Source organism: Mesoplodon bidens (assembly GCF_964165515.1).
Source record: "Mesoplodon bidens genome assembly, chromosome: 14".
In the NCBI taxonomy this organism is placed as follows: domain Eukaryota; kingdom Metazoa; phylum Chordata; class Mammalia; order Artiodactyla; family Ziphiidae; genus Mesoplodon; species Mesoplodon bidens.
The window spans coordinates 66209157-66236019 of NC_138170.1; the positions used below are offsets into that span (position 1 = coordinate 66209157).

Consider the following 26863-nt stretch of genomic DNA (forward strand, 5'->3'; position numbering starts at 1 on the left):
GCATTTCTGAATGTCGCTAACTGGGTTACTCTGGCTGCCATTGTTATTTCTGAGTGCCACGGTTATAATTTTCCCAGTTTTACTTCCTTCTGCCTTTGATGCTTTCCTATATAATTTTTGCATTTTCCCATTTTAATACACCGTATCACTGCTACATGTTTACCATGTAACTCCTGAAAGTGTGTAGCACACAGCCGGAAGGCATTATGGCAAGTGTTAACAATAGTGACTGCACACTGTCTGGTAGTGGTGAGGAATGGACATCTTCCCATGTAAATGGCAACTTTCTTTCAGAGGTGGCACTGATAAACATGCTGAAGGGGCTAAACATGCCCTCTGTCAGGTCTAGATCTTATCATCTATAAAAAGCCTAGATGTTACCACTGTCCTACAGAACCGATTGATCTAAATTTTGATGCCACAAAAAATATACGCTACTTCTTTCTGAAAGAGAAGAAGGACTTTAATGAAAAGTTTCCAACTTTTATATTTGCTTATTACTTCTCAAATTTCTAAATGCTCTACACTAGGAGTTTAAAAATTAAAAGTCAACCTAAAACAACTGCATCCAAACAAAACAAACCGTTCAAGCCTTGTTTAATAAAACCAGAGAAAGGAAACTCAGAAGACATGGTGATTGTGGAAAAATAACCTACCTTTGGGATTCCTAGGTTTTTATTTGAGGACCATATTAAGAACATTCTAACTAATCTCAATTACTAGCTGGTGCCCTAAGAGAGACATGAATTATAAAACATATAGCCCATCTCCAATCCATTAGTAGTTGGACTGCAATTATAAATGGTACTAATGAAACAAAAATGTGTTGGGAGACAATTCTCCATGTTTCTACAGGCCTTATGGACAGAGGCACTGACTGTCTTTTCATGGATGTTTGTAGAGAAGATGGCCTTGGGGGATGGAGACAGAGTCTCCCCCGGCACAAAAGACAGGCATGCTTACTGTCTAGTACAAAGGTTCAGATTCCTTAAGCTCGGGGCTCCTCTCCTATAGCATAAACCACTGGGTGTACAGGTGTCACCTGGCCCTCCCTATCTCATCCTCTGGGAACTGGGGCTCAGGAAACAGAAGAAAATGCTGCCACTTTGGCTACCACTATTGCAGAGAGCACTGAGGTCCTCTATCGCTGACCCAGGAGCCAGCATCTTCTGCCAGCATCTATGAAACCATGGCAATCCAACTTGTTAACTTGCAAATAGAGTAAAATCTCAGATCCTTCAGAGTTCTTGACAGAAGGCTACAAACTTTTAAAAAAAAATCAGTGTTCTAGGTAACCGTTTCCTAAAATGCTGCAATGCCACCATGTGTCAAAACAGCATATTGCTATTTAAAAATACAAACATGGTTTTATTCAACTGGCTTCTGTTTGAAATTACAATCACTGAAAATATAAAAGAAAGATAATCTTTACTTTTGGAAACACACTGTTAAGCCTAGATTGGAATGAATATATAAATACACAAACATGCATTTTTAAGATCCCAGAGTATGCAAACGTTTTTCATTTTCCTTTGAACCACTTTGTTTACTTTTCTCTCCAAGCCACTCTGTTAAAAGCTGTTTGCAGTAAACTCATTATCCACTCATTTTCAAGATTATGTTTAGCACAAATCTAATCCTAAAATGTTTTCTCTGTTATTTAGCACACTTGGCAATCAGTGAGAGTAAAACTGGAGAGTAACAACTAATTTTAACTTTAGACAATTTAAAACACAAATGGCAAGAAAAATTCATAAGTAACAATCAACCTGAGTAAAAACAGTCTGCATTTGAATCAATGTTTTCCATTTTCTGCACCATAGCTACCACCCACAAGAACTATTAATCAAGAATTCTCTGTAAGTTTTATTCACATGTAAAATTTTAAACCTTTTGTTATCTAAAGAATTCAAGTTGAGCAAAGACTATACAGATGAGTTACCTGGAGCAAAGTTTGTTGTCCCAAAGAACTTAATGGTACCAATTCTCTGGCCTACCACCAACACCCTATCTCCAAGGCGGAGTTCTCCTTCACAGCGTGCATTATTTGCTACAGATGTTGCTGAGGAATTCAAACCTGTTTTGGGGTTGGTTGGGGAAGGGGATGGGGCAGGAAAAGAGAAAAAACAAAGGGAAACTCAAAAAAGCACATAAGCCGAAAAACTACTATTTATTCTAACCAGTCTAGTTAGTTGGAGATTTCAACATATGCTGCCTTTCCTTACACACAGCATCTAAGTTGTGTTTCTCACATGTGAAGTAAAGCTACTCAAAAGAAATCTGAAGGGTTTCCTGAGACAATCATTGCCACAGGAACTTACACAGGATTCCTGGTGAAGTATCAACTTTACCCTGACTTCCTGGTGGCACTCTCTACTGGAACAGAGGTCAGCACACCTGTTCTGTAAAGGGCCACACAGTGAATACTTCAGGCTTTGCAAGCCAAACTACTCTGCACAACTACTCAACCCTGCTGACATAGCACAACAGCAGACAGACAAAATGGGCACAACATGTTCCAATACAACTTTATTCACAAAAATAGGTGGTAGGTTGGACTTGCCCCATGGGCTACAGTCCACCAATCCCTATTCTAGTAAAATGCTAGAATCATAGTAGTTCAGTGGGACTCAGTGTAAATGATACATACACAAACGTAATTTAGAAGTGAAATTGCTATAAGATTCCAATTACCCCAAATTGATTTCCTTATTAGAAACAAAAGCACTCCCTGCCCAGACCTTGATTCAAACCTAAAGCCTGCAACTCCCACTACTGAACGTCAGAAGTCCTGGAGAAACACTGTCTTGAAAGCTGTTCAATTACAACAGAGAAGAGGTGGGCCCCTGAGGCTTGTCCCATCAGTCCATGAACAGATTTGAGTGGCTGTCATCTGAGAAAGCCTAGGGAACCCTGCGTGAGGGTGTGGGATAGAGGGTAAGTCAGACTGTTAACAGGGAGCAACTAAGAACATGGTAACAAATGAGGAACACAAACTCAGGGAGAAGGAAGGTCTGGATCAAGTGTACACTAAAACGTCCTTGGCCCTCAAAAGAACTAACATTTCCCAAGCACTTCACGGTTTACAAAGCGCTTTTCATGAGAATTATAATCATAGATAAGAAACAAACTCAGGAATTAATGAAGACATGGTGTTCATAGGAGTCGGTGGCACACCTGACTTAAAACCCTGACCCTGTGACCAGAAACTCTCACGTCTGTCCCCACGCTGCCTGCAGACGACGGACCAAGGACAGAGAGTTCAACGTGGACTGCAGTGGGGCTGAGCTCACAGACGTCCTCCCCAACCTCTCCCATCTCCCAATCCCTTCTTTCTGCTCTTCTTTCTCCTTAATCCTCTGTCCTTAGCTTCCCCAAAATGTCCACCCTCTGCAGTCCACATCTACCCCAAATGCAAACCGACAGAGAAAGTGGAATATCTACTCACTCTAGCAATACTTTCTTAAGGAAACATCTCTGGGGTTCGGAACTTTCTCTCACACATCTCCCTCCCCCTTTAAAAGGACCTCTTTCTCACTCTAATTGATAACTCTCTTCACCTCTACTATTATTTAGGTCCACAAACCCCTCAAATTTATAAAAAGAAAAAAAGGTTAAGTATGTAGGCTTACCTACATACTAGAACTAGAACTACCTTAAATAAAGGGTAAAAAAGATAATTCCATACCCACACATAAATTTTAAAATCAAGTCAATGTCAAAAGCCCAAATTCCAAATGAAGAGGGCCTTAAAATGTAAATAAAATGAGGACAGACAGGATTGCTACATCACTACATCTTTTCACCTCTGTTCCTCACAGCATTAAAGAGAAACGGGTTTCAAGGGAAGAGGAATCTATTCAGAAAATAAATAGTCAAGCAAAATTTCCAGATTCTCCACTTTTAGGGCCTCAACTTTTAACTTTATTACATCAGTGTTACTACCGAGGGTTTGTTTGGGTTTTTTTCCCCCATACCATAAAGTATCTTAAAGAAAAAAAAAAATCCTGTCATGAACATTTTCTACAATAAAATACTGGTTCAGCACAAGTATTAAAAGTATTAGAAAAAGAATCTAGTAATTACTATGAGGCTCATTAAAAATAAGTTATGGGCTTCCCTGGTGGTACAGTGGTTAAGAGTCCGTCTGCCAATGAAGGGGACATGGGTTTGGGCCCCGGTCCAGGAGGATCCCACATGCCGCAGAGCAGCTAAGCCCATGTGCCACAGCTACTGAGCCTGCGAGCCACAACTACTAAGCCTGCGCGCCACAACTACTGAAGCCCCCGCGCCTAGAGCCCATGCTCCTCAACAAGAAGCCACCGCAATGAGAAGCCCGCACACCACATGAAGAGCAGCCCCCGCTCGCCGCAACTAGAGAAAGCCCACGCGCGGCAACGAAGACCCAACACAGCCAAAAATAAATAAATAAAACAATTTTTAAAAATAAATAAATAAAAAATAAGTTATGCCAAAGTGGCTTCATTTTCTTTCTATGCAGGTAAATAACTGAACTGCAGTAAATTCAACATATATGTTGATTTCAACAAGAAAACGTGTTTTATATATCCTTACACATAACTGAAGAAATGTGGACTGAATGGGATCATACAGGCTTCACAGCAAGTTAAAAAGGTTATCACTGTCAACCTCTCCTACACAGTTTTAAACAATGACTTGGCTAAAAATAGAGAAAGCATGCTTTTTAAATAAGAAGATAACACAAAAGTGTGTGAAAAAGCTATACACAAGATGTAAAAAACAAAATTTAGAGGGATAAAAATTCAAACATTAAATTAAATGAAAATAAATGTAAAGTCCTATGTCAAGCCACAAAACGAAGAGACTTAGCATAAGGCTCTGTTTGAGCCAATGACATAGTGTGGTCACCAAAACTGCATGAGTAGCCTCAGACTGGACTTGTACTGAGAGGCAGTGGTTCAGCTCTCTACCAGCAGGCTGGAAAGGGTCTGGGGACCCTACAGCATGAAGAAGAGCTGAAGGTACTTGAGACAGAGGCTGGTAGCAGCAAAGTGTCAGATGGACCTGGACCTGCGGGTGAAGCCCAGGTGTGCACTTAGAAGCTGCCACAGTGCACCAATGCCTAACCTCCCTAAGCCTCGGTTTCCTCATTCATAAATTGAAGATGATCATAATAGTACCTACTCCATAGGTTTATTTTGAGAATTAAATGAAATAAGGTATGTAAAATTCCTTTAATAGTACCTGAAATAGTAAACAACATGTATTGACATGTTAGTTATTATTATTAGGTTTAGATTAGAAAAGAGATAAGTAAAGAAAGAGAACAGACCGTATAGTTTCCAAGTATCTGAAGATCTATCATAAAGCTCTAATATGAACCTTACAGGGGCTAGAGTCCATAGATACATGAGGAAGAGAAGAAGTCAATCCAGACAAGGAAAAATGGTAGGAGCATGAGGGAAAGGCAGAGAGATCCAGAGTATGCTGACGAAGGGGAAGGAGGTAGGGGGCTGGGGGGAGACAGGGAAGGGACAAGTAGTTCAATCTGACTGAAGTCAAGGGTTCCTTCTACACATTTAAAAAGAGCAAAGCTACTTACAAACAAACCAAGATAAAAAACACCAAGAAAGCCTGGTTGAAAAAGCCATAGATACCGGCACTGGCTCTAGATGAGACGGAAGGGCTTTTGCTCACTGTCTTCTTGTTACTGCCACTTGCATTCAGTTTCCTGGAGTGACTCTGTTTGTGCTCCAAAGAAGATGTGGAGGAGGAGCTGCTGATGGATGCAAGCAGGGTAACTAGAACGGTACAGGAAAAGAATACATCAGAGGGTGGGAAATCAGAAGTGAACCAATGAGATGCTTTTCCAGGTAAATCCTTCTGAAACTCTCCACTTAGCTTCCTCAGTTGTGGATTAACTAGTGTTGAATTAAATGCCTGATTTCATCGAAATATACTGTAGTTCATACATACAAGATTTTATAGCCCAAGCAGTTTTACGGATCCAAAGGATCCGCACTATATGATGACAATTTTATATAGGAGAGCACTGTTATGTCACGGACTTAGACCAACTACCGATTCCAACCACCACTGTCTCTCACCTTGCACTTAAGGTGAGTTAGTAGAATCACATCTTATTTATGTAAAAAACATACTCATGTGTTTTTAAGGTAACAAAAGCTTAATATTAAAATGTTCTGAGTTAACCGGAAGGCAAGCAGGAATACGTTTGAATTTTCTATTTGTGCTCTATTCACCCAATGATTTGACAGCTGAAGGCAACTTTAACTGCTTTTATCGAGACATCTACGCTATGGAATTTCCTTTTATTCTCTTAATCTAGTCCAGTAATTCTCTAATTTAAGTGTACATAAGAATCACAACACAGGATTTTATACAAAAAAAAATGTGTGTGTGTACATATATACACTTTATTATGAGCTGCTTAGGGGATTTTTAAGGATAAATTTTTACTGTAATGATTCTTCCCTTACAAACTTTAAACTTTAGCCTCATATAAGCTAAATCACTGTATTATTTTAAAGTTCAATCAGTAAATTAAGTTTTGAAAATAGAAGTTATAAATTATATTACCATCTTTCTCTGCTCCAGTTTTCAATTCTTCACCAGGAGGCAATGAAAGTGTTGATTCTGAAGCACTATCTTTTTTTGATGTCATTAATCCTAGAACACAAACAAAACACTTTCAGCAAGAAAGAATTTTGTTTAACGTTAAACAAAAATATGTATTTGCTTTTTTTAAATTTATTTATTTATTTATTTGGGGCTGCACTGGGTCTTTGTTGCTGCACACAGGCTTTCTCTAGTTGTGGCAAGCGGGGGCTACCCTTCGATGCAGCGTGCGGGCTTCTCATGTTGCGGAGCATGGGTTCTAGGCACACCGGCTTCAGTAGTTGTGGTTTACATGAGCTCAGTAGTTGTGGCGCACGGTCTTAGTTGCTCCGCAGCATGTGGGATCTTCCCAGACCAGGGCTCGAACCCATGTCCCCTGCATTGGCAGGCGGATTCTTAACCACTGCGCCACCACGGAAGCCCTGTATTTGCTTTTTAAAGTACAGACATCCCTCATTATCTAAATCTTATCCTCTTCTGAGAGCACGCTGGATGATAAATTCACAGACGGCAGGGGCCAATATTTCATTATTTAAAGGGGAAAGAAAAGAATGTATTCCTAAGCCCATCTGAAAACCCCAATCAATTTCCCCAAATATCACTAAAGTATTTTTTCCACCTATTTAAAAATCCACTAAGGAATTCTAAATAATATAAAGCATTTAAAACACAGCTATCTAACTGTCTGATACTTAATGCGCTCCTTAGTGTGTTTGCACAATGCTAGCATGTAAAGCAAACCTGATACAGCTATGACGGCTGCACACTTACTAAGACCTGCAAACAACTCATGGTTTCACTGGTGTGTGCAGGCAAATTCATTGTAGCAGACTGTCTATTTAGATAGTAAATTTGCAGTAAAAATTTCTGCAAATCATTATAGCAATTATTCATTTAAGTCAGAGTCAGATAGTAAGAAACCCTGTACTCTCTGCCACTGGTATTCTGAAAATGACTACCCGATTCTCACTACACCCAACTCCCCCACAAAGCTGATTTTAAAAGAGAGCTCATGAATAATACTTTACTTAATATTAAGACTTCTGTTTCAATTCTAAAGAACCAAACTATTTAAATAAGAAACCTAACGGACTACACCCAGTTTCGAATTCCATCAAGCATCCATTCCAATTCTACTCACTTACAAAGCGTTTCTGGGTGAAGAAATGAGCTTGGCACTCTGTGCGTCGCAAACAAAACAAGCCATGGTCCCAGCCCTAGAGGAAGACCTTTTCAATTTGGTGTGGCCGAAAGACATGAATAACCATAATATGAGGACATGTGTGATATAAGCCCTAGCATAGAAGGAGGAGACAATAATCATGGTTATAAAGATAAATTAATGCCTCATCAAGAAGATCACATTCCAATATGGGCCTTGAGAGATACATCAGATTTCTTCCAGTGAATACTGGAGGTATGATCAGAAATAACTGAAGGTAGCCATTATGGATGGACAAAAAGAAAAAAAAAACTTAAAGAAAGACAGGGTCAGAGAAGGATGAGTAGCTTGGCTGGAATAAAATGGATTTTGAGGGGACACGGGAGAAGTAACCTGGATAGATGGGCCACAGTAAAATCTTAGAGGGTAACAGTGCCAGCAAAGGAACCGGAGCTCTTCAGTAAGGAATGAGCCTCTGATGGCCTTTGGAGAGAAGAACTGGCATGAACAGTCACAGGTGAATAACATCACCCCGACAGCGAAGTTTAGAAGGAACCAGAGGAGGAGAGACCAGAAGCAGAGGCCAGGAGTGAGGGCCAGAACCACAACAGCAGAAACTGGGTTGGGGGGTGGGGGAGAGAGACTTTGTGAAGTCAACCCACAGAGAAATTTCTTATTTTCAGTTATATTTTTCAGTCCTAAAGTATCCGTTTGAGTCCTTCCTTTTATTTGAAAATTCTGAGGTAACTGGAAATTCATATGCAGTTGTAAAAAAACAGTATCGGGAGATGTCTTGTACACTTTGCCCAGTTTCCCCCAAAGGTGACATTATACAAAACTATAGCATAAAACCACAACCAGGATACTGACATTGCTACAACCCACCAATGTTAGATTACCTCAGTTTTACTTGTACTCGTGTGTGTGTGCATGTGTACATGAATTATTTGGTTCTTTTTTTATACCTTCATGTCTCTGCTGAAATTTTCCATTTGTCTCAAGAGGGTTCACCCTTAATTCTTAGAGGGTTATAATATATTCTTTAAAATCTTTATCTGATAAATGTCTGTATAATCTCAGGGTTGGCATCTTTTGATCGTCTTTTTCCTTGAGAGTTGGTGAGATTTTCCTGGTTTGTCATATTTTGAGCAATTTTGGACTGTATCCTGTACAGTATGACAATATTTTATAGGACTTTGGGTCTTGTTTAAATTCTATGGAGAGTGCTGATTGTTTTGTTCTGTTCTGTTTTAGCAGGCAGTTAGTTTCAGGCTGGCAGTTCCTACCCATCTTCTGTGACTGTGGCTCCAATGTCAGTTCAGTTGCCAAAGCCTATTTGGGATCTGTCTCGTGTGCTGTGCCACCCAGTAGTCAGTCTGAGACCTGGGCAGTGGTCTGCGCAGGAGACCAAATACCGTGGTCAGACGCATGCACACACAACCTGGCAGTAAGCCCACCATTCTGAGATCAGTTTCTTGAGCTCCTTCCTCACCACGGTCTCCTTGACACTTTCCTGCTCCCAGAGGCACCCCTTCCTGATACTCTGGGTAGAATGCCTAGGCTTTAATTTCCCTGCTCTGTCATATAACCTTTTTGTTTGTTTGTTTGTTTTATTTATTTTTATTTTTGGCTGCGTTGGGTCTTTGTTGCTGCACGTGGGCTTTCTCTAGTTGCGGCGAGCGGGGGCTACTCTTCGTTGCAGTGTGCAGGCTTCTCACTGTGGTGGTTTCTCTCGTTGTGGAGCACGGGCTCTAGGCACACGGGCTTCAGTAGTTGTGGCTTAGTTGCTTAGTTGCTCCGTGGCATGTGGGATCTTCCCCGACCAGGGCTCAAACCCGTGTCTCCTGCATCGGCAGGCAGATTCTTAACCACTGCGCCACCAGGGAAGACCCTGTCATATAATCTTTTGAGATTGACTCTGCCTATGGGGCCAAGCAGTAAGAAAAAAAGAAGAAAAACTAATGGGGATTCCATCCCTGTTCTTGGGACCACAGTTTCTCTGGCCAGAAACAAGGGTTCCCCTCCCTTGGGGTTTTAGGTGCGTGGCCATCCCCTGCTGCTATTACAACATGCAGGACTGCCTAGGGACTGAGGTGGGAAAGAACCAAAGACATAAAAAAGAGCAATCAAAAAAGAAAACAGGGACTTCCTCCACTTCCTGTCTACCAGGAGACCCCTTTCCTGCTCCTCAGACCAGAAATAGAGGGCTTCTCTTTGAGCTTTCTTTCCATATCTGCTGTGCACTTCTGGGTTTCAAGTTAAAAGGATGCCATTTACAAGAGCATCAAAAAGTATAAAGTACGTAGGAATAGACCTAACAAAACAAGTACAGAATATCTGTAGAGAAAATCATAAAATTGTATTGAGATATTTTTAAAGGACCCAATTAAATAAAGCAATATCCCAAGCTTACAATTAAAAGACTGAATATTGTAAAGATGTCAGTTCTCAAATTGATTTAAGGTTTAAATGTAACACCAACTAAAACTTCAATGGATATTTTTATTTTTTGACACTAAAAATAACATTAACATAATTTGTTGATTTATCTGTCTAGAAGTTAACTTTCTATTAAGGAGCAAAAAAAACTTTAGTTTTGTGACAAGTACTTTTTTTGAGATATAATTCCAGTTTGTACTTGCAAAATAATATTTTCTTGCCCTGGAGATATATTTATCACCTTTTTATTTTTCCTTTTTATTTTTCTAATTGAAGTGTAGTTGACATAAATATTATATTAGCTTCAGGTGTACAACATAGTGATTCGACATTTATATACATTATGAATTGATCACCACAATAAGTCTAGTTACCTCTGTCACTACAAAGTTATTACAACATTACTGACCACATTCCCTATGCTGTAGGTTCCATCCCCGTGACTCATTTCTTAACTACAAGTTTGTGCCTCTTAATCCCCTTCACCTATTTCACCCAGCCCCCCATCCCTCTCTCAACAGAATTTTTTTAAAGAAACTTAACAACTTATTCTAAAATTTATAAGGAAGTTTGATGTATAAGGGCCAAACAGGCAGGACACTGTTCAAGAAAAAGATAGGAGGCTTTCCTATACTAGATATCAAGATTTATTTTTTTAAAAAACTATAGTAATTATGAAGTGCAGTACTAACACAGGCATATTCAAATAGGCCAGTAGAACAGAGCAGAAAGGCCAACCAAATTTGTAGATAAAATCCTTTAGTCGTGGTAGAGTGCCTTTCTGCTTCAGTTATTGATGAGTTAGCAAGTATTTATTAAGCACCTATTCTGTGCTATGTGCTACAGTGAATACGAAAGTACAAAGCACTCTCACAGTCCATTTAAAGCTGAAGATTTTTCTAACAGAATAAAAGATCTGCCCAAATAAAGCAATCAGAGGACAAAACCCAAGATAACAAATAGCAACAGGCTGGTATGGATTAGAGTGTATATGAAATTAGAGAATGAAGAGATCGAAGTGAGCTGGGTCATCAGGGAGGTTTTCATGGAGAAACAGGATGTGAGTAAGGAGGTAAAGACTGACTCAAACCTCAGGCAGAAGTCAAATACTGCCCAGAGAGATAGGGAAAGTATGACGGGAAGAGTGAGAACCATGTACACGAAAGACAGTGAGACGTGACAAACCACAGCTCAACTGCGAAGCAGTAAGAGACTCCATCAGAGAAAGGTCTCTGACGGCCAGTTTCAAGAGTTGAGACTTTTTCTGATAAAAAAAAGTCACTAAAATTCTTGAATAGGTGAGAAACATAAAGCTAGTTGTGTTGCATAAATACTTATCAGAGGTATAAAGTCTAGCTTTGAGGTTAGATCGGGGGTGATAAAAGTATGGAAATAGAAGGGAAAAAAAGGAAGGAACAAATCTGAAAAACGCTTGTCAGGGATTAAAATCATAAACCAAGAACTTTGCAGGTTTTATTAAATTCAGGTTTCACTGGCAGCTAACCAAAAAGTGCCAAGCAATTTAAATATAAGGCATTCCACAGATAAAATTAAAACACGAACAAGATATCAAACTTTCTGGTTTGACCTACCAGTATTTACTTTTGACGTTACATGAGCTACATCAATTTTCTGGGACCTGGTGAGAGGTACAGCTTTTGTAGAAGGAGTGTGTGCTGTATTCTTCCTTCGATCTTTTGCTTTACTTATCTTTGAAAGGGGTGCAAAAATACCTAAGAGAGAATGGAGAATTTTAGTGTTAAACAATTAAAAGCACTTCAAATAAAAGGACAAGTACAGCCATTTAGTAATATAAATCTTTAAGTTCTTTTTTAGTGTCTACTAGGTGCCCTGCAGTGAGAGACAGAGAAAAAGTACGTCTCACTCAGTACTTGCCCTCAGAGAGTTTACAATCTAGTTGTCAAGACTCACAACATACACAATAATTCAAGAAGCACATAACATAACGAGGCACTAAGTGAAACTCAGGGAAAAGAGAATTATAATTATCTCTAAGTACTGGCAAATAACAGTGCACTATATAATACAAAAACTATTCCTCATGTCACTTTATCTATAGCTCCTTAGAACATATCTTCTCCCATATTATAGCTTTTTATGTTCATGTTTTATCTCTCTTCCAGACTTTAGAAGACAAATCCAATACTCATCTCTGCATTCCCACAATGTACCTATCTATAGTGCCTTACACATAGTAGGGACATAAAAAATCTTTTTGAGTATAAAACATAATTTCCCAAAAGGCTTAGCCCTCAGCTTCTGACAACTGACAACAGAAACAATACAGTGTGTGTTGTGTGGGAAGGTATGTGGGGGACAGGGGGAGGGGGCTGCCTGTTTGCTGCAGCTAGGAGTATAAAATTCCATTAAAAAAGAAATTTATCCAGGCATAAAATTACAGTATATATAAATATGCACAGACATTAGAAATAGTGAATATGGACTATAAATACCAAGATTATTTGGCTAAGACATTTAAGAAGAAAAAATAAAGTCAAAATATGTACATTATACACTACCATTCAGTGTTTACGCCTAATCTAGCAAAGATACATTATGACTAAAATGTAATACATTAAAACAACTTGTTTTAAAATAGGCTTGATGAAATGTTCAAGATTACAAAAAGTGAGTTCTTTGTTTGTAGCTAACAAGTGCAAACTATACTACTTTTCTTCTAATCTTGAAATTCTTTCCTCCATCAGATTCTACAATCCTTCCTCCTTATTTTCCTAGCTGTTTTGACTTCTCCACAATGTTTTCTCTCTTCTGTCTTCCGCCTATCAGATTTTCTTTCTATTTTTTCCTCTAAATTATTTTCCTTGCCAAATACACACACATGCACACACAAACCATGCACTCAAGCTTGATGATGATTACATCCAGTGTTGCCAAGGGTTTGAAGAAATAAATTATTTTTACTTGAAGACAAAAATTCTGACCTCATTTACTTTACGGCATTAATTATAAGGAAATTCTTATACTTAAGAAGTGTGAACAAGTTTACAAACTTATGTTTGTATATTGTAAGAAGAAGATAGACTTCAAGAGCCAAAACAATTTCTAGTTTACTACTATAACCCAATCATACTTTTGGAAATTAATTTATGAGAAAGTAATCCAAATAGGAGGAAAAGACTGCATACCTGAGTATATCATCACTGCAATACTATAAGTAGGAGAAAACAATTATTTGGCAATAGAATAAATGAATCAACTATGTTTATGAACTATTACATCACTGTTAATAAGTAAAACAATAAAGATTATGTAGAAATATAAAAATATATGAGAAGTAAATCAAGAAAACAAAAATTGAGTTGTATGTTTGATTACATTATGATTATATCTGTGAAAAGTTGTATGTGTGGATATAGGAAGGACTGTAAAAAATAGAAAACCAAAACATATTTATGAGTGCAGACTATGAATTATTTTTCAAATCTGTGTCATTAGTGTCACAATAATATCGTTCAATGAATGAACTATATAGCTCATTCTCCTTGTTTTTTTTTTTTAATTAACTAAATCATTTGGGAAAACCAAAACTAAATTTAAAGCAATGACTGGATATAATCAAAGCCCAAAGTGTACACTGTGTATGGGTGAACCTTCCTGTTCAGAATCTCATGCTACTCAAAGTACTGATGGGACTCTCCTCAGATCTTGACATACAATGATAAGGCTTAACTAAAAATAAACACATAAGGAAGAATTATTTTTAAACAGAAGAGTAATGAATTTCTAGATAAACATGATCCATTTTGTTTAACCACAATTTCTCCCAAAACTCCACTAAAATTTTAGTAAGAAATAAAAATGGTATAAACTCTAAAGAAAAAAGAAAATGATAAAAAAGAGAAAAAAAGCTAAAGCTTCCAAAGAAGTTTCCAAAAACAGGGAAAAGGACAAAAACAGAAGAAAGGATAACTCTGAAACTTCTAAATAGCAGCAGTGGAAGCTCAAGATGATAGCTGGCAAACTATGGCCTGAGAGCCACATCCTCCCGCAGCCTATTTTTGTACCATTCTGTTGGAACGCAGCCACACCCATTTGTTTACACATTGTCTACGACTACTTATTCACTACAACAGGAGAGCTGAATAGTTGCAACAAGGGACTGTATGGCCCATAAAACCAAAATATTTACTACATGGCCCTTTACAGAAAAAGTTTGCCAAATTGCGTTAGACAACAGAGTATCACCTTCAAAATACTGAAAAAATATGAATTTCAACCTAACACTCCTTATCCCACTAAACTATCATATGAAGTGTAAGGGTAGAAATAAACATATTTCTGGAATGTAAAGTCTCAAAAAATGTACTCCCCATGAGTCCTCTGTCAAAAAGCTACTGAAGGATGTGCTCCACCGAAACAAATAAGTAAACCAAGAAAAAAAAATGACTTAGTATGAACACCAAATCTTTCTCTTCATAGTATGAAGTCATAGATGTCTAAAATTGGAAAGATTCATATATTATTTAAAATATGAATATGAACATCAGAAGATACAGCTAAAGAAGTCAAAAAAGTTCTTGCCTCTAAAGAAGAGGTCTCAGAGTAAGGAAGGGCAAGCCAGGGGAGGGTTTAGTTGTTGTTTTAATAAACCTTATAATACAACGTGACTTATTAAACTAGGTACATGTGTTCACTTTGGTGATTATTAAAAGACATACAAATAGTATTACCAAATATTAAAAATTATAAAAAAATTTTCATAACTGCCAAAACTAGAAGCAACCAAGATATCATTTAGTAGGTGAATGGAGAAATAATGGAGGTCTGTGATACCTCCAGACAATGGAGTATTATTCAGTGCTAAAAAGACATGAGCTATCAAGCCATGAAAAGACATGGAAGAAACTTAAATGCAAATTACTAAGTGAAAGAAGGCATTATTAAAAGGCTATATACTGTATGATTCCAGCCATCTGACATTCTGGAAAAGGCAAAACTATGGAGACAGTAAAATGGTCAATGGTTGCCAGGGGCTGAGGTGGGAAGGGATGAACAGGTGGAGCACAGAGGATTTTCAGGGCAGTGAAAACACTCTATAATATAGCAATGATGGATACATGCCCTTATACACTTGTCCAAACCCACAGAAAATACAACACAAAGAGTGACCCCTAAGGCAAACTATGATTATGATGTGTCCGTGTAGGTTCATCCATTGTAAGAAATGTACCCTCTGGTGAAGGGATGTTGATAAAAGGGGAAACTGTGCACGTGTGGGCAGGAGGTACACAGGAAATCTCTGTACTTTCCTCTCAATTTTGCTATGAACCAAAAGCTGCTTTTAAAAAGATCTTTAAAAAATTATTATAAAATTTTTACAATCAAAACAATCTAATATGTGCTAGAATTAATAGATCAATGGGACAAAGCAATCCCAAAACAGACTATAGCATTTATAAGAACTTAATTTATATTAAAGGAAGCACAACAAGCCAAAGGGAAAACGACAGATTTAGAGAGAGGAAAAAACCCAAAAAAACTGTTGCTGAAAAGAGACAAATGTTTTGGCTTCTGCTTAGTCAGGGGGTTCTCTGCCTCTCCTGCTCCCCACACCTCAAGTACTGACAGTTTAGCAAAGACCTGGCTCAGACACTGAGCTGGCTCAGCAGGAAGGGCTATTCCCATTTTTACATAATCCAACACATGACCCTTGCCCCACAACTTGCCGTAAAGTATGTAAAAGGGGATGGAGACAGGGTCCTTGCGTATCCATCTCTGTCCTAATCAAGCATGCCTCTCCTTGGAATGATGGGATTTGGGAAGCTACGTGCATTCTGTTACAATCTAAGCATTTCTCATGGCTCTGATTTACATCTGCTCTCTGTGTTGCTAATGGTTTTGATCTTGCCCTTAGTCTGCTTGACAGTTGCCAAAATTAGCTAATAGAGTAAAACTAAACTTAAATTCTTATCCTTATACAACTAACCAAATAAACTCCAAATTAAGTAATGTGGTATTTAAAAATTAAAACATTCAATAGAATAAAATATATAACCTATAATGAATTCTGGATTAGGAAGAACTATCTATCTTAGCATAAAAGCAGTTATAAGAAATTATAAAGGAAAAGTCTTTTAACTGCATAAAACTACATGTCCAAAAACACTGCAAATGAAGTTCAAAGGCAAATGACAAACTGGGCGAAATATCTGAATTATAAATATAAAGGCTTAATATCCTAAAGATGCATTTATTTTTTAAAAACTCTTATCAGTTTTTTAAAAAGCTAATATCCTAATTTTTAATTGGCAAATAATATGAATAATTATTTCTTGGCAATTGCCAAGATAACACAAAAAATACATGTGCTACAATAGAACATTTTAGGTATTTTATTTCACCACAGTCAGAATAACATGAATTTAAACAGAAATTTTTACCCATCAAATTGGAAAAATTAAAGGAAATTGAGCCATAAAAAAATCATTTTCAAACAATATTTAAAGATTTGAGGAAATTATAATAGGATGTCAGATAAAAATGCAGACTATTTAACTATACATAAACCAAATTTTGTGGAAAAAATAAACAGGAAATATATACAGGTGATTTTATTTTTTTCTCCTTTTTTATGTTTTTTAAATCTAATGTAATGGACATTTTTTATAAACAAACATTTTAATAATATACCCCAAAATGAGGCTCCATCTTAAGTGTATGACAAAAGGAAACTGGTGATTTTGATAAATTCATAACAGCTAGCAAATAGTTAACATTTTGGGGGTGCTTACTGGGAACCAAGCACTATTCTAGGTGCTTCATATATTTATCAACACATTTAATTCCCACATGAACTCTTGCGGTATTGCTATCCTCATTCTACAGAAGAAAACTGAGGCACAAGAAGAGAAGGAAGATCCCACAGCTGGTAGGTAGAGCAGCTGATTCACACCCAAGCAGTCAGGCTCCAAAGCCCATACTCTTCAACACTGTACCATACTGCCTTCCCTGTCGAGCTACAAGATGAAATACTGCGCAACCAGGGAAATTAATGTTCTGGGAAAGTACTTCACAACAAGGAAAAATATTCACAACACAGTAAGTGACAAAAGCAAACTGAAATCAATGTGTCAGGGTGTGTGTGTGTGTTTGTGTGTGTGTGTGTGTGTGTGTGTGTGTACAAGAGAAACAGAGAATATAAAATAAAACAAACATTTGTCTGAAAAAGAAAGAATCATCCCAGCTCAGGAGCACAGTAATAAAGTTGGCCTCACTTGCTTTTCAATTTTTCAAGGTTTTCAACCTCTAGAGCTCTGTATTTCCTTGGTAATAAAGAATAAAGTCCCTCCTTCAGTCATGACACCACCATGAGCAGGATTTAGGAAGGTCTCCAGAGCTAGGTGCCCTCCTAGTAAGACACCCTCTCCCAAGCACAATATTGCTCACAGTAAGAGAAGGGCAGTTGCTTCATTTATTACATAAGTAACCAGAGAGAAAGTTTTATTTAAAAATAATAAAAGAGTAAAATTTTATTATTTTAAATTAATTCTCATTAAATTAGATAGTATCTAACTTACCATATTTGGGGGCACATTTAAAGTACTGGACTTTCCCAACACTTCCATTGTTTTTTCCTTCTGGTTCATCCAACTCAATGCCAGCCCACTGCCCACTTGCAAATTCAGTTGTTCCACAAAATCTTAATGTTCCAACCTAAAGAAAATATAAATCAGAGTAACTTTTGAGTACTACCAGTAATTCTAAGTTTCCCACTCTTGCAACTTTATCATGGAAGTCTTTCAAAAACATACTCTCAGGGCTTCCCTGGTGGCGCAGTGGTTGAGAGTCCGCCTGCCGGTGCAGGGGACACGGGTTCGTGCCCCGGTCCGGGAAGATCCCACATGCCGTGGAGCGGCTGGGCCCGTGAGCCATGGCCGCTGAGCCCACGCGTCCAGAGCCTGTGCTCCGCAACGGGAAAGGCCACAACAGTAAGAGGCCTGCGTACCGCAATAAACAAAAACAAAACCAAAAACATTCTCTCAAAGTAGACTTCAGAAGAAGGAAAATATTACCAGGGATAAAAAGAGACATTAAATAATGATAAAAGAGTCAATGGACCAATAAGGCATACGAATCCTAAATGTATATGTACCTAACAACTGAGCTCTGAGACATATGAAGTGAAAACTGATAGAACTAAAAAGAGAAATAGACAAATCTACAATCACAGTGAGACTTCAACACACCTCTCTCCATAATCAACAGGCCAAGAAGGCAGAAAACCAGTAAGGATACAGAAAAACTGAAAACTGAAACCAGCTATAAGCCAGTTTGACCTGACATTTATAAAATATTCCATCCAAAACAGCAATACAGGACTTCCCTGGTGGCGCAGTGGTTGAGAATCTGCCTGCCAATGCAGGGGACATGGGTTCAAGCCCTGGTCCAGGAAGATCCCACATGCTGCAGAGCAACTAAGCCCGTGCACCACAACTACTGAGCCTGCGCTCTAGAGCCCACGAGCCACAACTACTGAGCCCGTGTGCCACAACTACTGAAGCCCACGCGCCTAGAGCCCATGCTCCACAACAAGAGAAGCCACTGCAATGAGAAGGCTGCACACCACAACGAAGAGTAGCCCCTGCTCGCCGCAACTAGAGAAAGCCCATGCACAACAACAAAGACCCAATGCAGCCAAAAATAAATAAATAAAATAAATAAATTTATTTAAAAAAAAAGAGAAACAAAGAGAACTAAACACACAAACTCTATCTATACCTAGCACTCTATCCAAAAATTAACTCAGGATTAAATGTAAAACTAAATATAAAACCTAAAACTGTAAACATCTAGAAGAAAACATAGTAGAAAATTTCTGATATTCTAAACACAAAATCCATAAAATAAAATTTTGAAAAAATGAACTTCATGAGAATTTAAAACACCTGCTCTTTGAAAGACAGTCCTAAGAGAATGAAAAGACAAGCAATAGACTGAGGGTAAATATAAATGAAACAAAGACTGGCGGTGAGGTGACAAAGGTAAACGCTGCCGACTGATATATGCATGTTCGTTATATGTTTCTACTTTTGTATAGCTTTAAATTACTCAAAATAAAAAGTAGTAAAATAAAACACAGAATAACTCTTCTAAAAGTCCATTCTCAGATGTAAGACAGGAATACTAAAGAAGCTGAATATTAATCCAAAGGGGGAAAAATGCTATGTGTTCATAATTTCTTGGTATTTTAGCTCCACAGATAGGACAACGGAAAACTAACAAATGTCCATGAATGTATTCTTGTGGAAGTTGGTAAATGTCATTCTCAGTGTAATGGTTTGTAGTTTACCTTCCTTTTTGAAGCAACTTTCTTAGTAAATCAAATGTTCAAATTTCAGTGTTTTCTGAGAAAAGTGCATAACACTCCCCACAAACCCACCCAGGTATTTAGCCGTAGCTATGTTAGAAATTCCACAATTCCCAGTTGGCCCCAAAAAGAGAAAAACAGCTCCCCCATATAAGGTTTTTAAAAAGAGAGAAGGTCAACAAGTGAAAGCCACCTGGAAACTGAGGCTCTGGAGAAAGAGGTGTCCAGAGAATCTTCAGTCGGGTGGAGTTGGGAGTCCTCTTTCCCACATACATTTTCATTACCAGGTTGAAATCATATCTAAGATTTCCCTATTTGTGGGATCAAAAAGCCAAACACCCAGGAACAGTGAGGGTCACCTTTGCTCCATTTCTGGGCAGCAGTAGTTGTGGGAGAATCACTACTGAGGAGGGGTGCGAGCGGGGAGCTGCAAGGGAAAACCTGCAGGCTGGATGCCTCTAAATTCACTCAGCAGCTCCACTATGCTCCACTTTTCTCCCATTCAAATAAAGATGTCTTCGTTATTCAGTTTGAATAGTTTATATTCTTAAATTATGCTTTATAGTAACCATGCATCTAAGTTTCACATTTTCCTTTAAGTATCCTTCTACCTACATATGGAACTTAAAAAAAGAAAAACTCCAAACCACACTGCACCCTTGGCACATAGGCCACATAATGACCTTGGACATCGCTTTAGAGACTGCAGCTATTGACTCTACCTTCTGTCTTGCAATAACGACACGATCCCCCAGCTTCAGGCCAAGTGACGTCAGCATCACCTTGCTAGTAACACGATCGTAACTTGGAAGCAAGGGCTTTGAGAGATCACATGACAGAGGCACCGCATCGAGCAGCATCTGCTTGATTTCTTTAGCAGTTGCCGCGGCATCGGCCATTTCTAAGGGCATTTCGACTGGGTCTGGGACAACATCAGCGGGGATCTGTCCTTTGTCATTCTACAAATAAAGAGAAGAGAAATTTTTCAGTTCATATCTGCTCAGAGCTCTACACGGTCATATAAAAGTATTTTTGGAAAAAGTAAGTTAAATTCATCTATCATTTATTTATTCAAAAATATTTACTAAACTCCTACCACCTGCCAGACACCATTCTAAGTGCTAAAGGCACACAGTGAAGAAAACAAAAGCCCCTCCCTCAAAAAACACACAGCCTGGTGAGAGGCAGACTATAATCACACACATAAAACGTATGGTGTATCAAAGGGTAAAAAGTGGCAGAGAGAACAAAGCAGGTAAGGGGGAGAGGGAACACGTGGACAGAGATGGCTATTCACACACAGGGGTCAGGGAGGGCCTCACTGCTGAGAGGCACTGGTGCAGAGGCCCAGGGAGGTGAGGGAACACACGGAAGCTCAGCTGGTGGGGACCGAGGTCCAGGCTCAGGGAAGAGCAGGAACTCAGGCAGTCAGTGGGAAGCGAGCCTGGCCGCACAGGCTGGAGAAGGCACATCTGGAGACAGAAGTCACGGGACTGCCTGGCTTCCCAACCCCAGACCCGAGACTCCCTCCACTCCCCCAGAGCTGCCACCTTGGCTCTGTGACCTCGACCCATCCTGCCCACTCATGGAGTGATTCAGATTTTAAGAACAGAACCTATAGGTTTAATACTTCTAAAATCAGGGCTGGGATTTATCCTGCAGCAAGCAAAAATGGGCAGTCACAGGCCCACTAACATTTGCACAGTGTTTATATAAGCAAAATCCTATAATATAAATTATCTCATTTGGCTATCACAGCAAGAAAAAGCTTGTGAATAAAACAGATAAAAATTCCTACCTGTTAAGAGTTTGGACTGTAGCAGAAGAACCAACTAAACAAGTAAGATATCACTACCATTTCCAGTTTGCCAATTAGGAAAATTAGGAAAGGAGAGATGAACGACTCGCTCAGCATCATATCCATAATTACTGCAGAGATGACACTGCAGTCCATGTCCAGTACCCGCTGGACTCTCAGCCCTTCTGCTGCTCTGTGCTGTCCTACCCTCACACAAGTTCCCTTTCTTCTACGTTCCCTAATCAAAAACTCAGACTTCATCAGAAAGATTCCAGACTGTAATCTTTTCTTAATAAGATGAACCGAGATTCTTTTGCTCAGAAACCTTTTTCCCTTTCCTTCTCCTCTAATAATTATCTTCAAATGATCCATATGGATAAAAGAATGAGGCTTTTAGAACACATTTAGTTTGCAAGTGCCTCACATGTTTTATTTTAAAATTCAAGTCAGTTTGGTCCTAAGTAAAACCATGGTAGGAAGACATATTATCAAATTTCTGGGACAGTGATGAACTATTTTGATCCCCGATTTCAAAGAAAAAGTACAAAATGTAATGAAAATACCTATAGTGCTAATCGTACTCTTGAGAAAAAGACAGAGGGAAAAAAACTTTTTTTTAATCAACAAACCTGTCATGATAAGTTGTAAATAAGCTATATTTACAATGAATATTTACTTCAGATTTTTAAGTCCTCACCTTTCTAGAGTAAGTCACACACTTCTATCAATTCCTATATAAAATAAAACTTCTGTTTAAAAAATACTAAATAATAATAAAGTAACAATGATATCATGTTAACATAAGAAGGCTTGTTCATGATTAGTTACAGAATTCCATTTTCTTCTAAAGTAGTGGCTGTTAGGGTCTGATCCAAGGGCTACTGCTGACCCACGTGTTGACCGCTTTTTTTTTTTAAGTATTAACCTCCAAAATTCGGTAATCTATTAATTGTTTGGGGCCTGAATTGGTAATTTACCTCAATGACACACTTCACTGCATCTTACTGGATTCAAAATATTCTCTCCACTAACAGGGTCTTGTCAACAGTTGTACTAGCAAAAGCAAACACGTATCACCTTCACACTCCAGCCAAACTGAATCACCATCTCCTAGCCTTTGTGCACGCTACCCGCTCTGCCTAACATGCCTTTCTCAGCTTCCTCCTGTACCTGGTTAATTCTTCACTACGTTTAAGCACTCAACGTCACTTTGGCCAGGACACACCACAGTAAAAGTGACTGCTCTCTCGTTTGTCCTCCCCTCTAGACGATATTCTCTCTGAGGACAGAGACGTATTTATTGTTGTGTTCTCCCCGCGCCCAATAAACAAGAGGACCTGAAGGAAGGAGGGAGGGAAGGAGGAAGAAAGGGGTTGATTAAATAATTAATGGGATTAAACAGAAAGAAAAGTGGCAAAGAAGTAGGGAGGGAAGGGAAAACAGGAAGGCAGAGAGGGAGCGAGGAAAAGAGGAAGGGAAGAGGCTTTTTCTAACATTGCCCACCCCTGCCCCTTCAAGAGAAGGCACGGACCCAATTAAGAATCCCTGCCAGAGCAAGTCACTGCTATCAATGTAACAGAAAAGAACATTGAGAGCCACTTTTGTGAAGACAACAAAATACCAAATGATTTGAAGATTATGAAATTCAATCCTGTGTGTTAACTTTGTAAATGTATAACATTATCCTGAAAAAATAAATTTTTCCTTTAAGTCGATTTTAAAGGTTTACTGCACTGTTAAATATGCATTTTTTACATTGTCTGAAATAAAACTTCTTTCCAAAAGAATTTAAAATATGATTTAATACAGAAATATAACTTTAATATATGCATTTTTATTTAACAGCTAAGGTTTTATAAATATACCAAAAGCTTAAATGAGAGATACTTTTAAACTCAAAGATGATACATTAAAGAGCATTTTACTTATCTGAATGAAAGTAAGGTTTATAGAGCTTATCAATATAAAAGGACTGAAATTCACTGCTATGCCTTAAATTTATTTGCGATAAAAGTTTATCACCATTACTCTTTACATGCAGCACAAAAATATAAATTATTTACCTATATAAGAGTTCTACAACCACATCCAGATTCAACTCTTTCCTGGGAGATAATGTTAGATGTTTTTATTCTTTTAATATTTTTCACTTTTAATTTAACCTCTTACCCTAAATGCAGGATTTGCTCCATGCTCCAATAAGCACTTCACAGTACCTGCACACAAGTTATATGCAGCAATATGCAGAGCTGTTCCAAAATTAAAGTCACTGCAAGTGGCATCCACATCTGCAATTAAACATCGCAAGTGTATTAACAAAATTTTCAAATTAAGCTAGTATAATGTAAAAGGAGACAGGTTGGGTTTATTTGGGGGAGGAGGGGTATTAGCTATTTATGAGACTTAAACCAACCCACTAAAAGGACGATTCTCACAATGGAACAAAATCTTCATATTACAATCTACTTAACTAATTCTTTTCTTAGTACAATAAAATTTCACTATCAAATGGACTGATATTATCATGGGTTTTCCAACCATCACAAACTAAACTATATTTTAAAGCAATTAATGGCAATAATTCATATTTGTAAAAGTAACTATCTTAACACACTCTCTCATTAAACCTCTTGCATATTTGCCATGACAACTATAATGTAGTAGGGTTTAGGTCAGGGACTAGCAAACTATGGCCATGGCCAAAACCAACTCACCATGTGTTTTTGTAAATAAAGTTTTATTAGAACACAGCCACATAGTCTCTGTGGCTACTTTCACACCACAACTGCAGAATCAAGTAGTTGCAACAGAGACCATGTGGTCCACAAAACCTAAAATATTTACTATCTGCCTCTTCATGGAAAAAAATAGTAGGTAAAAGAATGGAGAATTCTCAAGACAGGAATAAATTAAAGAGTAATTAAACATATGCATCATGCTTACATACTGTATTCATTCACAATCCTTTATTCAACAAATGAATTTGGACTTCACAATAAGAATGGGAATCTTGCAATTCTAAAAACATTTTAATAACTTTCAACAAATCATCACGATGCTATACAGGAAATACTCCAGATTTGGGGATCCCATTTTGACTGTTTTTTATAACATGGGTTTAATATACCTCTGGTTCTGCCAATCCTACCTTAATCTAACTACAGCTCCACCATCCCACACCCTACCTACAATTGTAAACAAACTAAGACATGCTCAGGACACTCTCCTGAGCTATTAAAGACACTGTACCATCAAGAGAGGCTTTCTTCCTAACATCATTCAAAAAGTGAAAAAGTAAAAAGGTAAAGAGGAGATGGACAATTATACAAAGCAGAGATTAGAAACAGACACTCTGGGAAATTTATCTATGCCATCCCTAAAACAAGTCTTCTACAAATGGAGAAAACACCGCATACAACTTTTAACTTAAAGTAATACTACTGCACTTGCCCTCATTTTTTTCTCAAAAGAAAACTGCCCCCCTGTGAGGACCCAGAGAGAATGTCTAAATACAGGAATGTGATTTAGACATTATGATGTTCAATTTTAGGATAGCATCATCAAGACAGGAACAAGAAAAAAAATGAAAATCTATCCCTTAATGGAATCACAGAATTTCAGAACTGAATGCCACCTAAAACAAATATTCTTCATGATTTCAATGTTTAGCTCTGAAGGTTTTATTGCTCTATTTCTGGCTACACAAGTAAGACAAAAGAAGTATACATAGATTCAATTACACTTTACAAAATCCATGTTATACTAGGGGACTTGCAGAGATATAAAAGGCCAGAGAACACTTTATTTTGTTTCTCTTTGTACTAAGTCTTCTGTGAAAGGATAGTAACTAATCTTCAATAGAGAAAAGTTAAACTGTTTCTGAAAAATAAAATGGGATTGGAGGACACATGGAACAAGATAGATTAGAAGTAAAAGTATCTTTGAATTATAATTTTTATGCCACTAATAAAGTATTCAATTAATAACATCTAATGGTGATCTTACAGTACTTGCCTTTTGGTTTAGATGTCTTCAAAATCACTCTTATAAGTTCAGGGACATCAAAATAAGCAGCATAATGCAAAGCATTCATATTTGTCCAGCGACTCCGCAAACTAACATCTGCTCCCAGATCAATAAGTTGAGTTGCAAATTTTACAGCTGTATCAACATCACCTAGAGAAGGTTTTCTAAATTATTTTTCTTCAGTACAAATTCCAGTGGATGGCCATCTACTACCTCATCTAAAAAGCCAATGCAAACAGCGTACTGAATATACACTTACAACTCAAAAAATGTAACAAGGAATTTATTCTAGGAAAATAATCAAACCCAAGGGTATAGATAAACACTCGGCTGTAAAGATGTTCATCACAGCACTTTTTATTATGAATAAAATTTTGAAACAACCTAAAAGTACAATAATAAGACACTGGTTAAATAAATTATGAGACATCCATATAATGCAATACTACAGAGCCATTAAAACCAGGGCTACTCAGAGTGCACTCTGTGGACCACTGCCAGTCCCAAACTGTAATTCATACTTTTTATAACTCTTTTCTTTTTCCCTATGTAATCATTTCTTCTGAATAAATTAACTTAAATGTAATTTTATGCTTTTGAAAAATACTTGGGCTTGTATTTTATTTCTTTATCTCATTTTTCTATTACAAACTCATTTTTATTTTATTTTACAAAAGTATCAGTCCATGATGGATTGCAGAAAGAAAAAAAAAAGAGTCCTTCACTATCAAGTTTAAGAAGCACTGTATCAGACTATTGAAACAGGGAGAGATGTTCACAATATGTAATTAAGTAAGAGGCAGGTGTAAAAAATAGTAAAGAACAGGCGAATACCAATTTTGGAAACTATGCACATATGTTATGTATGTAGGAACAGACCTTAGACAGACCTAAAAACCAGGTCTGTAGGATTGGGATTGCCTGGAAAACAGAGCATGGATTGTCAAACCTTGACATAAACTCTCAAGAAGGTTCCAGGTGTTACCAGTTACTCTCACCTAGCAAACAGGCTGGCATGAAGCCTGTTCCAGAAAAGTTGGGAGGTACCAGGAGATTATAAAGACTCCCTTGAGAAAAGGGAGGAAAGGCAACAAGGTGTGTGGAAGACCTAACTGAATCCTCGCCTATTCAGGGAATATTATTATCATCAGCCAGGTGCCCTCCCAGGGACTCTGGTTGGCATAAACATAGTTATACAAGCACAAATACAGATGTCTTAAGCCATTAACAGATTCACCACACACTTACCAATACCATGAGCTCCAGATTTGCAAGTATAATGTAAAAGAGTCATATCTGTCAATCCATCTCTGTCATTCACGTTGCAACCTCTCTTAAGAATCTAAGGAAACCAAGGAAGATATTATTACAACATAAAGTCTACTGATTTCAAACCAATGCTGGGAAACCAAGTTAGTCTATCTTATTAAATTAGTTCTCAATAAAATGAGTAGACAGAACTGGCTTC

The 26863-nt window shown here is 37.9% G+C and overlaps 1 protein-coding gene across 5 annotated transcripts in view; it reads right to left on the bottom strand.

Moving 5' to 3' along the window:
* Positions 1–26863, bottom strand: part of CLIP4 (CAP-Gly domain containing linker protein family member 4) — a gene marked incomplete at its 3' end in the record, with an annotated part of 62689 nt that overhangs the window by 22627 nt on the left and 13199 nt on the right. For all 5 annotated transcript variants that reach the window (XM_081254845.1, XM_081254844.1, XM_081254843.1 and 2 more), the window contains 9 exons: positions 26644–26737; positions 25384–25545; positions 23539–23657; positions 20294–20530; positions 17782–17917; positions 11815–11955; positions 6583–6672; positions 5640–5783; positions 1943–2077 (listed from right to left, as the gene is read on the bottom strand). In XM_081254845.1, coding sequence (XP_081110971.1) covers positions 1943–2077; positions 5640–5783; positions 6583–6672; positions 11815–11955; positions 17782–17917; positions 20294–20530; positions 23539–23657; positions 25384–25545; positions 26644–26737 — 1258 coding nt within the window. The remainder of the gene's footprint in view (positions 1–1942; positions 2078–5639; positions 5784–6582; positions 6673–11814; positions 11956–17781; positions 17918–20293; positions 20531–23538; positions 23658–25383; positions 25546–26643; positions 26738–26863) is intronic.